The sequence below is a fragment of the Panthera uncia genome, chromosome D1, assembly GCF_023721935.1.
Source record: "Panthera uncia isolate 11264 chromosome D1, Puncia_PCG_1.0, whole genome shotgun sequence".
Lineage (NCBI taxonomy): Eukaryota > Metazoa > Chordata > Mammalia > Carnivora > Felidae > Panthera > Panthera uncia.
This window is the reverse complement of record NC_064808.1, coordinates 26551844-26566324: the sequence shown is the minus strand read 5'-3', so window position 1 is coordinate 26566324 and position 14481 is coordinate 26551844. Positions and strand designations below refer to the sequence as shown.

At 36.7% G+C, this 14481-nt stretch overlaps 1 protein-coding gene across 3 annotated transcripts in view; it reads left to right on the top strand.

Moving 5' to 3' along the window:
- Positions 1-14481, top strand: part of QSER1 (glutamine and serine rich 1) — an 81066-nt gene that overhangs the window by 24437 nt on the left and 42148 nt on the right. For all 3 annotated transcript variants that reach the window (XM_049648540.1, XM_049648555.1, XM_049648548.1), the window contains exons 2-3: positions 11293-11405; positions 12705-12866. In XM_049648540.1, coding sequence (XP_049504497.1) covers positions 11293-11405; positions 12705-12866 — 275 coding nt within the window. The remainder of the gene's footprint in view (positions 1-11292; positions 11406-12704; positions 12867-14481) is intronic.

Genomic DNA, 14481 nt, shown 5'->3' with positions numbered 1-14481 from the left:
CCCTTAGAAATAGTGAATCTAAGCCATTTGACTCTTCCAGCCCTTTTTTAAAAAAAGTTTTTCTTAGTTTATTTTGAGAGAAAGCATGAGTAGGGAAGGGGCAGAGAGAGAATTCCAAGCAGGCTCTGCACTATCAGCATGGAGCCTCATGTGGGGCTCGAACCCACAAACCACGAGATCATGATCTGAGCTAAAATCATGAGTCAGACACTAAATGGACTGAGCCGCCCAGATGCCCTAGCCCCCCCTTTTTTTAAATTAACAGCTTTATTGAGATTTAATTTACTCACCATGAATTTCTCCTATATTAAGTGTACAGTGATTTTTAGTATATTTACATCACTACAGTGTCATAACAATCTAATCTTCAAACCTTTTCATTACCCCAAAAAGAAACCTTGTGCACATTTGTAATCACTTCCCATTTTCACCCCTATCTAGCCCTTGGTAACCATTAATACCATTTTCTGTCTCTTTAGATTTGCCTTTTCTGGGCATTTCATATAAATGGAATAATAAAATGCATGTTCCTTTGTTTCTGGATTTTTTGACTAAGCATACTGTTTTAGAGATTCATCCATGTTGTAGCATATATCAATCAGTACTATAAGTACTTACAGCAGAGTAGTATTCCATTGCATAGACATAGCTCATTTTATCCGTTCAGTAGTTGTTGTATATATGGGTTGTTTTCACTTTTTGGCTCTTGTGAATAATGCTGCTGTGAACATTTGCATGAAAGTATTTGAACATATGTTTTGTTTTCCACCTAGGAGTGGAATTATTGGGTCTTCTGGATATTCTGTGTTGAACATTCTGAAAAACTGCTAAATTGTTTTCTAAAGTGGCTATACAATTTTACATTCCCACCAGCAATGTATAGGGGTCTGTTTCTCCACATTCTTGTCAATATTTGTGATTATCCTTTTAATTATAACCAATGATACCCTGGAAAGTTCATCATTTTTAACCCATAGATTTGTCTCTTCTATGATTTTCTACAAAGTTGAGTACAAAGGAAAGGATTATGTTTTCTCATCAACAACTCTGTTATTTTCATTGTTTTTTACAACTAAAGGACATTACAATGGAATTATTCAGCAGTTCATAGCCAAATTCATTAAACTCTTCATCCCTTAACATTAATTTTTAAAGCAACTTTTAGTGAAACTTGGAGCTATTTGGGAAATAATGTGTATATGAGGGTAGGAGTTGACACTGAAAGGTGTATTTGATTTTAGGATTCCCTTTGCTTTCAATTTTAGTTTGAGAACTGAGGGAGTTTTGAAGCAGCAGCCAGTGTTACCTTGTAAAAATGTATTTAGGCACTCTCATACCATTGCACTTGGAATAAAATCCAAACTTTACTATGCCCACAAGGCTTTTACATGGCCGCCTGTTAATCCTCCAGGTAAATAAGGCTCCTGCTACAGTCCCCTTCCCTCAGTACACTCAAAGCATGTTAGTCTTCTTTCAGCTTCTCTATAATAGCAAACTCTTACCTACTTGAGGCCTTTGCATAACTTTTCTCTTCTCTTCCTCTGGTTTGGCACAGGAATAGTTTAATATTGTGGAGACTTTGCCTGATCACTATATCCTCCAAAAGCAGTATCCCCATAGCTTCTGTCCTCAGCCTGTTTCTCATGTAAGACACTCTTGGGCATTTTCACCCACTTTTATAACTTCAAAAATACCCAACTGGTAATGATTCCCAATTTTTTATTTTCATCTTGGACTTCTTTCCTGGGTCTTAAATGGGAATGTTCATTAGTCTGCTTTAAAAAAAATTTTTTTTAATGTTTATTTTATGTTTGAGAGGGACAGAGCACAAGTGGGGGAGGGGCAGAGAGATAGGAAGACACAGGATCCAAAGCAAGCCCTGGCCTCTGAGCTGTCAGCACAGAGCCCAACATGGGGCTTGAACTCAACGAACCATGGGATCATGACCTGAGCTGAAGTTGGTGCTAAACCACTGAGCTATCCAGGCACCCCTCATTAGTCCACTTTTGATTATTCCTCATTCTATCTCAAGAACACCTCACCTCAAACTTAATGCATCCAGAATTGAACTCTTCCAGTTGGATTTGTTCAGCCTTATGGGTGGTTCACTATCATTCATGATTCCTCTGACTTTTCCCACAAATCTTTTTTGGCCAAACCTTGTCAGTTCTGTTTGTTTTTAAGAGTTCTCAAATGTCTATCTGTGGCCACTGTTCTGTCATTACAGCCTTTTACTTGGATTTCTGCAGTAGAATCTTGACTTTCCTGCTTTCAGGCTTTCTCTGTCCTTTTTGTTTGTTTGTTTGCTTGTTTATTTTGAGAGAGAGCATATGCTGGAGAGGGGCAGTAAGAGGGAGAGAGAGAATCCCAAGCAGGCTCTTCACTGACAGTGCCCACACTGGGCTCAATCTCACAAACTGTGAGATCATCACTTGAGCATCCAAGAATTGGACACTTAACTGACTGAGCCATCCACGTGCCCCACAGGCTTCCTCTGTTCTTCACACTGCTTATCAGATCGTCTTTCTAACACGGTGATTCTTACTGCTAGTACATGGCAGAATTGCTTTAAGATTTTTCAAAGTGACTTACAGAGTCCTGTCTCAGAACTATTAATAAATAACTTCTGGAAGTGAGAACTGGAAAGGTATATTTTGGAGGAAAAACAACAAGAACAACAACAACTACCAGATGATGCTAATGGGCACCCCTGGTTAAAAACCACTCTTTTAAAATACAAATTTAATTGTTTAACTCTGATTAAAATTCTTTAGAGGCTTTTGATTCCCTTGAAGGTAAAATATGAGATCCTGGGGTGCCTGGGTTCCCAGGGTCACCCTGGGCTCCATGCTGAGTGTGGAGCCTGCTTGGAATTCTCTCCCTCTGCCTCTGTCCCTCACCCGCTCGCTCCCTCCCTCTCTCTCTCTCTCTCTCTCTCTCTCTCTCTCTCTCAAAGTAAAAGTAAAAATAAATAAAAAACTTAATTTTCTTTGTTAAACAGATTAAAATTAAGTTTAGGGAAAGAATGTTCAGACCTAAGGTAGAGAGTGGTAACTGAATAATCTTTTGGCTCATTTTAATTTTTAGGAAAATGTCATTTTTTTAAAATTTGGCATTTAAAGTGACAACAGCTGAAGGAAGATGATACTTCCCTTGCAAAATTCTGATCCTTCTTATCTTCCACAATGAGTCTACCCTACTTTGAGTGTGTGGAGAAGGGATAGAAGATTGAAGTTTATGCTAGGCTGGGAATATAAAGATTAAAACAACTGCATCTCTTATCTCTTGGCTCCTTCCTCTTCTCTAGGCCTTAGCTCCTGTAATTTTTCGATTATATATGGGGATAGTATAAATTCTCTGTCTTTATCCATACCACCCATCCAGACCTGGGGGGCTAGGAGGACAATACCAGGGTAAGTCCGATATTAAATAAATGTATATTTATTCAAAGGAAATCTTTTATTGGTTCAAATATGGGAATTTGTTGACCATGTTTTGAGACATATTTTTTTACCAAGATAATTTTTTTTAATCTGGCTTTTGTTGGGGCTCCTCGCTGGCTCAGTCAGTAGAGCATGTGACTCTTAATCTTGGAATCATGAGTTCGAGCCCCACATTGGGTGTAGAGATTACTAAAAAAACTTAAACACAGATTTAAAAAAATAAGTGATGTCAACAAACCAGTGACTATCAGATTATTGTCAGGGTTAAAATCTTTCAACTTTGGCCAATGAATGCTCATTCATGTTTTTTATTATTAAAGAATTTCAAATTATATTCAAAATGAGTAGCAAAAGAATAAAATTGGACTCCTACCTTATAGTATGTACAAATATTAATTCAAAATGCACTGTAGACCTAAATGGAAAAATTAAAACTGTAAAACTCTTAGAGGAAACATAGGAATAAATCTTTAGGACCTTGGTTAAGTAATGGTTTCTCAGATATGCCATCAAAAACACAAGTGACAAAAAAATCTATTGAACTGCATCTAATTTTATTTATTTAATTATTTTTAACTTTTTTAATGTTTATTTAATTTTGAGAGAGAGACAGAGCAGAAGCGGGAGAGGGTCAGAGAGAGAGAGGGAGACACAGAATCCAAAGCAGGCTCCGGACTCCGAGCTGTCAGCACAGAACCCAACATATGGCTCGAACCCAAGAACTGTGAGATCATGACCCCAGCCAAAATTGGATGCTTAACCGACTGAACCACCCAGGTGCTCTTACCTGCATCTAATTTTAAACTTAAATTTTAAGGGGCACCTGGGTGGCTCAGTTGGTTAAGCATCCAACTTAGGCTTAGGTCATGATCTTGCATTTTGTGGGTTTGAGCCCTGCGTCGTCCAGCTTGCTGCTGTCAGTGCAGAGCCTGCTTCATATCTTCTGTCACTCTCTTTCCCCCTCCCCTGCTTGTGCCCTCTCTCTCAAAAATAAATAAAGCATTAAAAAAAAACACAAGGTTGAACTGAATTGTTGGATGGTCACCCAGTTGGTGTCCAGAGAGTTGGAGAAGTGGATGTTGGTGTAGGAAAAAACAAAACAAAACAAAACAACAAACTCAAACTTTAAAACTTTTGGGCTTCAAGGGCACCTGGCTGACTTAGTCGGTGGAGCATACGACTCTTGATCTTGAAGTTGTAAGTTTGACCCCATGTTAGGTGTGGAGATTACTTTAAAAAATCTAAAAAATAAAATAAAATAAAAAATAAAAATTAAAAAAAAACAAAAAAACTTTCAGGCTGCAGATTACACCATCAAGAAAGTGAAAAGATAACTTACAGAATGGGAAACAATATTTAAATATCATGTATTTGTCAGGTACTTGTATCCAGAGTGTACAAGGAATTCTTCTTACACCTTGATTTAAAAAACAACAACAACCCAATTTTAAAGTGGGCAAAGGATTGGAATAGACATTTGTTCAAAGAAGAAATACAGATGGTCAGGAAGCATAAAGATGTTCAACATCATTAGGTAAATGCAAATCAAAACCACAATGAGATACTATTTTATACCTACTAGGATAGCTATTATAATAAAAACACAGGCTGTAAGAAGTGTCAGCAAAGATGTTGAGAAATTGTAACCCTTAACCATTGCTGGTGGGAATGTAAAATGGTACCACTATTTTGGTTGGCCATTCTTCAAAATGTTGAACATATTTGAGTTGCAATATGACTCAAAAATTCAACTCTTAGGTATACACCCAAGAGAAGAACATACATCCACACAAAAACTTGTACATGAATGTTCCTAGGAGCATGATTCATAATAGCCAAACAGTGGAAACACCCTAAATGTCCATCAACTGTTAGGTGGCTAAATAAAATGTGTATCTATAAAATGAGATATTATGCAGCCATAAATGAAGTGAAGTACTGATATATAGATGTTGTAACATGGGATGAACCGTGGAAACATTGTGTTAAGTGAAAGAAGCTAGTTGCAAAAGGCCAGGTATAGTATGATTCCATTTTTGTGAAATACTTTGAGTAGGGCAAATCCATAGAGACAAAAGTAGATCAGTGATCGCCTGGGGCTGGGTGCCAGGGGATATGTGGAATGATAATGGGTACAGGTTTATTTTTGAGGCAGTGAAAATATTCTAAAGTTAGATTATGGTTCTGGTTGCACAACTCTGAATATTCTTAAAAAGCACTGGTTTGTACACTTTAAAAGGATGACCTTTATGGTATGTGAATTACATATCAATAAAGCTATAATTAAAAAACATCTAGAACAACATAACAAAAATGAGATACTTAGGGATAAATTTAACAAAATACTGGGGTGCCTGAGTGGCTCAGTCGGTTAAGCATCCAGTTCTTGACTTCGGCTCAGGTCACGATCTCCTGGTTCGTTAGTTCAACCCCCATGTTGGGCTCTGCACTGACAGCCCAGAGCCTGCTTGGAATTCTCGCTCCCTCTCTTTCTGCTCCTATCACACTCATGTGCGCATGCTCTTTCTCTCAAAATAAATACACTTAAAAAAGAAACTTGTAAAAAATTTAACAAAATACTTACAAGAATTATGCACTAAACACTACAGAAGACTGCAGAGAGAAATTAAAGACCTAAATAAATAGATATACTCCTGGATTAGAGTCCTCAGTATTTCTAAGGTGGTAGTTTTTCTGAAAGTCATATATAGATTCAGTACAATGTTTTTTGTAGAAGTTGACAAGCTGACTCAAAAATTTATATGGGAATACCTGGCATACCCAAAATAGTTGTGAAAAAGAACAAAATTGGAAGATTTGTCCAACCTGAATGAATCATTTACCAGGCTGTGTTTTATTGGCCTAAGAACAGACACATTGATGTAACAGAATAGATAAGAATAGAACCACAAATATATGGCTAGTTTTTTTAAAGAAGAGATGCCAAAGCAATTCAATGGGTAAAGAATAATTTTTTTCAATATATAGTACTGGGATAATTGCATATCCAAATTTTTAAAAAAATGAATCTCAAGCCTTAACCTCACACCATGTACAAAAAATTAACTCCAAATGAATCAGACTTAAATGGAAAAAGTAATACCATAAAACTTCAGAAGGAAACAAACCTTCCTTCAAGAGGAAAAAGGAGAAAATCTTTGAGATAGTGGATTAGGCAAAGATCTCTTAGCAACAATAGCAAAAATACAATTCATAGGGGCATATGGCTGACTCAGTCAGTGGAGCATGTGACTTTTGATCTCAGTGTTGTGAGTTTGAGCCCCACGCTGGGTGTAGAGATTACTTAAAAATAAAATCCTAAAAAAATTCATTTAAAAATGGTTCTCTTCTTCTAACTACATTATTATGAGGATGGATGAAAGCCACAGAGTGGGAGAAATTATTTTCAAAACGTATATCTCACCAAGGATTTGATGATATCAGGCAAAAGATTTGAGTAGATATTTTACCAAAGATTTCTGCATGTTAGATGAGCAAATGATGCTAAACATTGTTAGTAAGGAAATGCAAATTAAAATCACAGTGAGGTACTATTGCACACCAATTAGAATGGCTAAACTTTGTTTTTATATTTAAAAAAAATTTTAAGTTTATTTACTTTTGAGCGAGAGAGAGAACAGGGTAGGGGCAGAGAGAGAGGGAGACAGAGGATCCCAAGCAGGCTCCATGCTGTCAGCACAGAGCCTGACGTGGGACTTGAATTCATGAATCACATGAGCTCATGACCCGAGCTGAAACCAAGAGTCAGACGCCTAACTGACTGAGCCACCCAGGCGCCCCTAGAATGGCTAAAATTTTTAAAAAGAAAAGAAGCAACTTACAAATTGGTAATACTTAGTGCCAGTGAGGATGCAGAGCCATAGACCAGACATACAGTACTAGGGATATGAGAAAAAGGATAGCTACTTTGGAAAACAAGCAGTTTCTCTAAAGTTCAACATTACCTTACTACCATACCAGCCATCCCCCTCCTATATGTTTAGTCAAGTGAAATGAAAACTTGTGTTCACACAGAAACATACACAGGTGTGTGACAACTTTATTCATAACTGCCAAAAACAGGAAGGAACCCGAAGGTCCTTAAAGTGATAAATGGATGTAAAACAAGCACTAACCTCTGATGCATCCACATAATGGAATGCTGCTCAGCTATAAAATGTAATGAATTACTGGTATAAATAAAAACATGGATGAATCTCAGAGGCATTAAGCTAACTGAAAGTAGCCAGACACAAAAGGCTACACAACATGTTAAATTACTCTATTCATTTGACATTTTGGGCAAGGGAAAACTATAAGAACAGAGAATAGATCCTAGGGAAATGGTGGGAGGATCTAACCATAGTTGGGCATGGGGGAATCTTTTATAATGCTGGGACTGTGCTCTCCCTTAGTTTTTGCAGTATTTACATATTTTTTCAAACTCACTGACCTGTACACTAGAAAGGGTGAATTTTATTGTATGCAAATTATGCCTTAATTTTTGAAGAAATTTAGAAAATGAACCTTTACCCTTACCTTACAAAATTTATCTCAAAATGATTTGATACACCTAAATATAAAAGCTAATACTTAAAAAAAAAAGCTAACACTTTAAAACTTAAAGAAAATATGGGTGAATATATTAGTGACAGGATACTGAAAGCACTGACTTTATAGAAAAAAATATAATTCAGGTTGATCAAATATTAAAACCTTGTTAGTCAAACTCAGAAGCAGAGAATAGGAATGTGGTTGCCAGAGACTAGAGGAAGGGAGAATTGGGGAGTTGTTCAAAGAATATAGAGTTTCAGTTATTCAAGATGAATAAGCTCTAGAGCTCTGCTGTACAACATAGTTAATACTACTGTATTTCACACTTGGCTAAGTGGGTAGATCTGTTGTTAAGTGCTTTTACCACAAAACTGATGAAAACCTTTTACTGAAAGACACTAGAGGGCACCTGGGTGGCTCTGTTGGTTGAGCATCCAACTTCAACCCGGGTTGTGATCTCAACGGTTCATGAGATCCAGCCCAGCATCAGGCTTACTGCTGTCAGTGCGGAGCCCTCTTCAGATCCTCTGCCCCTGCTCTCTCTGCCCCTCCTCCGCTCATGCACATGCTCGCGCTCTCTCTCTCTCTCTCTCTCTCTCTCTCTCTCAAAAACAAACATTAAAAAAAGAAAGACACTAGAAAGTATAAAGGAGACCATCAGACTGGAAGAAAGCATTCACAATACATATATCTGACAAAAAAGGTAGATCCAGAATATAAGAAAAGTGCTAACAACCTGAATTTTTTTAAAGGCAAAAATTCAGAACGAACTTTACAAGAGGAGCTGAAAGAATAGCCTGTTAGCATATAAAAAGATGCTCGTCATCATTTGTTATTAGGAAATGCAAATTATGCTGTGGTGAGATACCACTATACCTACTAGAATGACTAAAATTAAGAAGACTAAAAATATCATGTGGTGAAAAGGTTGCAAAGTAAAAATGGGCGCCTGGGTGGCTCAGTCGGTTGAGCGTTCGGCTTTGGCTCAGATCATGATCTCACGGTTTGTGACTTCAAACCCCACGTCAGGCTCTGTGCTGACAGCTCAGAGCCTGGAGCCTGCTTCAGATTCTGTGTGTCTCTCTCTCTCTCTGCTCCTCCCCTGCTCGTGCTCTGTCTCTCTCTCTCTCAAAAATAAACATTAAAAAATTAAAAAAAAAGTAAAAATGGAAATTTGATATATTACCTTACATGGTAATGTAAAGTAGTACATACCCCTACATTATGACCCTGTAATTCCACTCCTAGCTATTTAACTTAAGAGAAATGAAAACATATGTCCGTGAAAGACATATACAAATGTTGATAGCAGGGGTATAGTCAATAATATTATAATCATGTTATAGGAGATAGGTGGCAACTACATGTATCATGGTTAGCATTCCATAATGTATATAATTGTTGAATCACTATGCTGTACACCTGACACTAATATAATATTATATGTCAACTGTACCTCAATTTTTAAGTCTGCAGCGATATATTTAAAGTGTAAGGTGTTTACATTTTTGAAAAATATTATTAAAATATAAGTAAATATGTATGTACATGAGAGAAAAAGGGGGGAAGCTGATTTTTATTTTACAGAAGAATACTTTTAAATATTAAAGGAATGATGTAATTAGAAAACTACCATTTCCAATCTCCAAGGTGGTAATTTAATTAAAGATGGATGATGTCTGAAACCTTTGCTTTTGGGAATAAGGTATTTACTAAGTCTTAAGTAACATTTCCCAATTGCATTTCAAAGGAGAAAAAATAACTACCTGGAGAGATCTGACATGTACCTTACCCACTTTAAGATTAGTATCACCAACAATGAGACAAACTGACATTATGTGTATCCTCATATGAGGCAATATGAAGTACAAAATATCGTTTATGCACTTCTCATGAGGTATCCTTTAAAGTCAGAATTTGGGATAGTCTACATTCAGCTGACTTGTTTTCCTCAACAAGTCTATGTCATGAAATCAAGACAAAAGGGATCTGGGATTAGAGGCAGGGTAGAGGCATTGTTCTAAATTTAAAGAGAAATAGTCAAGTGTAATTCTCCTTTTTTTAAAAAAAAGTTTATTTTGAGAGAGAGTGTGCACATACATGTGAGTGTGAGCAGGTGAGGGGGAGAGAGAGAGGGAGAGGAAGAATCCCAAGCAGGTTCCGTGCTGTTAGCACAGAGCCTGACATGGGGCTTAACCTTATGAACCATGAGATCATGACCTGAGCCGAAATCAAGAGTCAGAGGCTTAACCCACTAAGCTGCCCAGACACCCCAGCAAGTGTAATTCTTGAGGTTTTCATTGGATCCTACATAGAAAAGCTTTAAAATCCCAAACATTTAGGCAACAATTGGGAAATTAGAATATGACCTCTGTATTACATACTGTTATTGACTCAAATTGTTAAGTTTTTTCAAGTCTAATAATGATAATTATAATAATAATTAGCTGTATAGGAGAATGACCAATTCCTAGGAGATACAGCTGAAGTATTTAAAGATGTAGTGTCCTTATGCAAGTTATTTTCAAGTGGTTTAGTAAAAAAAGAAAGGTTTAGTAAAGAAAAGTGTATATATGTAAAGAAAAGTGTGTGTGTGTGTATGTGTGTGTGTGTGTGTGTGTGTGTGTGTGTGTGTGTAGAGAAAAATAAAACAAAGGTAACACAATGTTCATGATTATTGAGTCTTAAGCAACAGGTGTATAATATTTTTATTGGACTTTCCATTCTTTTCTGGGTCTAAAATATTCAAAATAAATGTCAAGGGGATAAAAAATATCTTGTTCTGAATTACTCTCAATATGTACAAGCTTGAAATTGTCTAGGTGAGTTATTTAATTATCAGTTTATTTGAATTATCTGATACTCCATAGAATGGTAGAATTAGAGGGACCTTAGATCATCTTCTCTAATTCTGTATTCATACAGATGAAGAATTCAGTCTGACATTAAGTCTTTTATTCAAATGATACTGTAAGCAGGTGGTAGAGGTTGTATAATGAATTCAGCTGCCCTGTTTTCCAGGCTATTGCTCTTCCCACTGTACTATGTTATTTCTCTCCCAGTAAAAGGAAGTAAAGTTAAATTAAGGAATATACTGTGTATCATTTTTCTTCCTAGTATATCTTCAATATATTTCCCCATTTTGACAGTATTGTCAGACCGTATTTGATCTATTAATCAAATCTATTGAATTTAGTCAGAGACTTTTGCTACTTTTGATAATTGCTCTCCTAGAAATTTTTTGATCATATGGTTTGAGCTGTGTTTTTGGTCACTTATTTTTATTATCCTCTAGTTTAAGCTATGAAGAAGGACATCCCTCACACTCTGAAACAGATCTCCTTCAGAGACAGACTTTTGCAGCCTCCCATCAGCTTCCTGGATATGCTGCCACACCTCAGCCAACTGGTAAAAATGCTCTTGTAAAATTTATCTGGCTACGTTTAGTGAATAAGAAGAAAAATCAGTTTTCATATTTTGGGTTATGAATGTGGGCAGAAAATAATGGAGCTGTGGGAAAAGTGAAAATGAAATTAAAAGCTTTGTCTTTTACTGATAGGGAATATCTATATAATTAATTGGGAGATCTTCCCAATCCTTGTAGATTTTTTTTTAACTTTTTTCTACCTTTTTTTTTTTTTTTTTTGAGAGACAAAGCACAAGCAGGGGAGGGGCAGAAAGAGGGGAAGACACAGAATCTGAAACAGGCCCCAGGTTCCGAGATGTCAGCACAGAGCCCAATGCAGGGCTATAACTCATGAGCTGTGAGATCATAACCTGAGCTTCTGAAGTTAGATGCTTAACCAACTGAGCCATCCAGGCACGCTGATTTTTGTAGATTTTATATTGTAACCATGCTTCATCAAATTCATGTGTGTTTGCTATTTCAAAATAAAACAGTTTAGGGTTGTAGAGGTTTTGGCCTTAAATTTCAGGGATTCTTTTTTATTTATTTATTTTAAAACATTTGAGACAGTGCAAGAGTGCATGAGTGGGGGGAGGGGCAGAGAGAGAGGAGAGAGAGAATCCCAAACAGGCTTTGTGCTGTCAGCATGGAACCCTATGCCAGGCTCAGTCTCACGAGCAAGGTCAAGACCTGAGCCAAAATCAAAGAGTCAGACGCTTAACCGACTGAGCCACCAAAGCACCCCCCTGTTTTTATTTTATTTATTTTTTTTTTTAATTTTTTTTTTCAACGTTTTTTATTTATTTTTGGGACAGAGAGAGACAGAGCATGAACGGGGGAGGGGCAGAGAGAGAGGGAGACACAGAATCGGAAACAGGCTCCAGGCTCCGAGCCATCAGCCCAGAGCCTGACGCGGGGCTCGAACTCACGGACCGCGAGATCGTGACCTGGCTGAAGTCGGACACTTAACCGACTGCGCCACCCAGGCGCCCCATCCCGTTTTTATTTTAAAAAGGACTCTCTGGGGGCACCTGGGTGGCTCAGTCAGTTGAGCATTCAACTCTTGATTTCAGCTCAGGTCATGGTCCCAGAATCATGGGATCAAGCCCTGCGTCAGGTTCCAAGGGCTCCATACTGAGCATGGAGCCTGCTTGGGATTCTCTCTTTCCTCCTGCCCCTGCTCCCAGGTACACTCTCTCTGTCTCTCAAAAAAAATAGGTAAATTAATTAAATATGAACAGAAATATACTTTTGTATTATTAAATATTTTACTTTGTGACATATTTTATCTTCAAACATAGGTCTTTCTGGAATATTTGATACTAGTGTGAACAGTGCCAGCACTAACACTAAAGAATCTTCAGTGATGAATTTTCTCTCTGCTGTTGAATCCCGAACTGCTCAGGCTGCTTCTTCAGGAACTACTCTTTTACCACAATTCAGGGCTCCATCCTGGCAGACAGGTGATTCTTTGTTTTCACAATTTTTTTTTAAGTTTATTTATTTATTTTCAGAGAAAGCATGAGTGGGGGAGGAGCAGAGAGAGACTCCCAAGGAACCATGAGATCATGGCCCAAGCCAGGATCAAGAGTCAGATGCTTAACCAGCTGAGGCATCCGGGCACTCTTGTTTTCAGAACTTATAAGTCCAGAAAAAATACTGATAAAAATTTTTATGGCCTTGTCATTATATAGTGTAGCTGAGAGTAATTACTGGTTTTCCGGTGAAATTTAAAACCTGGAATTTTTCACAATTTTAAGTTGGACGAAACTCAGATTTGTCACTTTGGTGAAAACTTAACAGATTGAAGAAGATAGATAATTATTGAAGATAAACCCTAGGTATAAAGTTCCTATCTGGCAGTTTATGTAGCTACTTGTCTACTTAATAAAAGCAAAAATTAAATTTTCTTTTATTTTTCCATTTCAGCTTTATTGAAGTATAATTGATACATAAAATTATAATATGTTTAAAGTGTACGTTGTGATTCACCATACATTGTGAAAGAATTACCCCGCAGTTGATTAATTAACACATCTATCACCTCACATATTTATCTTTTTTGGTTTTTGGTGAACGATTAAATTCATTTATCTTAGTGACTTCAGGTTGAGTAGATGATACAGTAAAAAACAATCTTGAGACTGATTTCATCATTAGAGTTTAATGTAAAGTTATCCAGAATTGAACAGATTAAATCACTATTTATTTAAAGTTCTGAATTACTCTCAAAATGTACAAGCTTGAAATTTTCTAGGTAAGTTATTTAAATCAGTTTATTTGAATTATCTGATATTCCATAGAATTAGAGGGGCCTTAGATTATCTTGTCTAGTCCTTTATTCATACAGATGAGGAATTTAGTCTGACATTAATTAAACTGTAGTGGACATTACAAGCTGATATTATATTTTCCCTGTTTATATATACATTCCATTTTTCACTTATTTCTCCCCCAAAATTATGTGTATGTTTTTACTTTTCTCAGGGTGACAGGAAAGTTAGGTGTTTTTTTTTTTAAAGGCTTTGTTTTAAATAATAAGACATGTCATCTTATTATTTGAGGAGATGTTTTATTTTTTAAATGTTTATATTTTTTTGAGGGAGAGTGTGAGCGGGGGAGAGAGGGGGACAGAGGATCCCAAGCAGGCTCTGGGCTGATAGCAGCGAACCTGATGCAGGGCTGGAACTGAGGAACCTGTCATGACCCGAGCCAAAGTCGGATACTCAACCAACTGAGCCACCCAGGTGCCCCAAAGAGATATTTTTAAATAATAGCTATAGGAAATAATACTTTACTATTCTGATATAATTCCATTAATAGAGCTCCTCAATTTAGCAGTTTTTTTTCTGCTTCCAAGGAGATAATTAATGTTTTAATGTGAAATAAAGGAGAATATTAAGAAACAAAGTAGCTTCTTCCTTTTTTGCTCCCTGGAATAACTGTACATTACACATAATCAGTTAGGCTTTCTATTCCAATTTCTATGATTATATTATTTTAAACACAAATACTAAATGTTTATTCTTTTAAGTATAACTAGATTACTTTTCTGTCTTTGTAGTAGCAATATTTTTT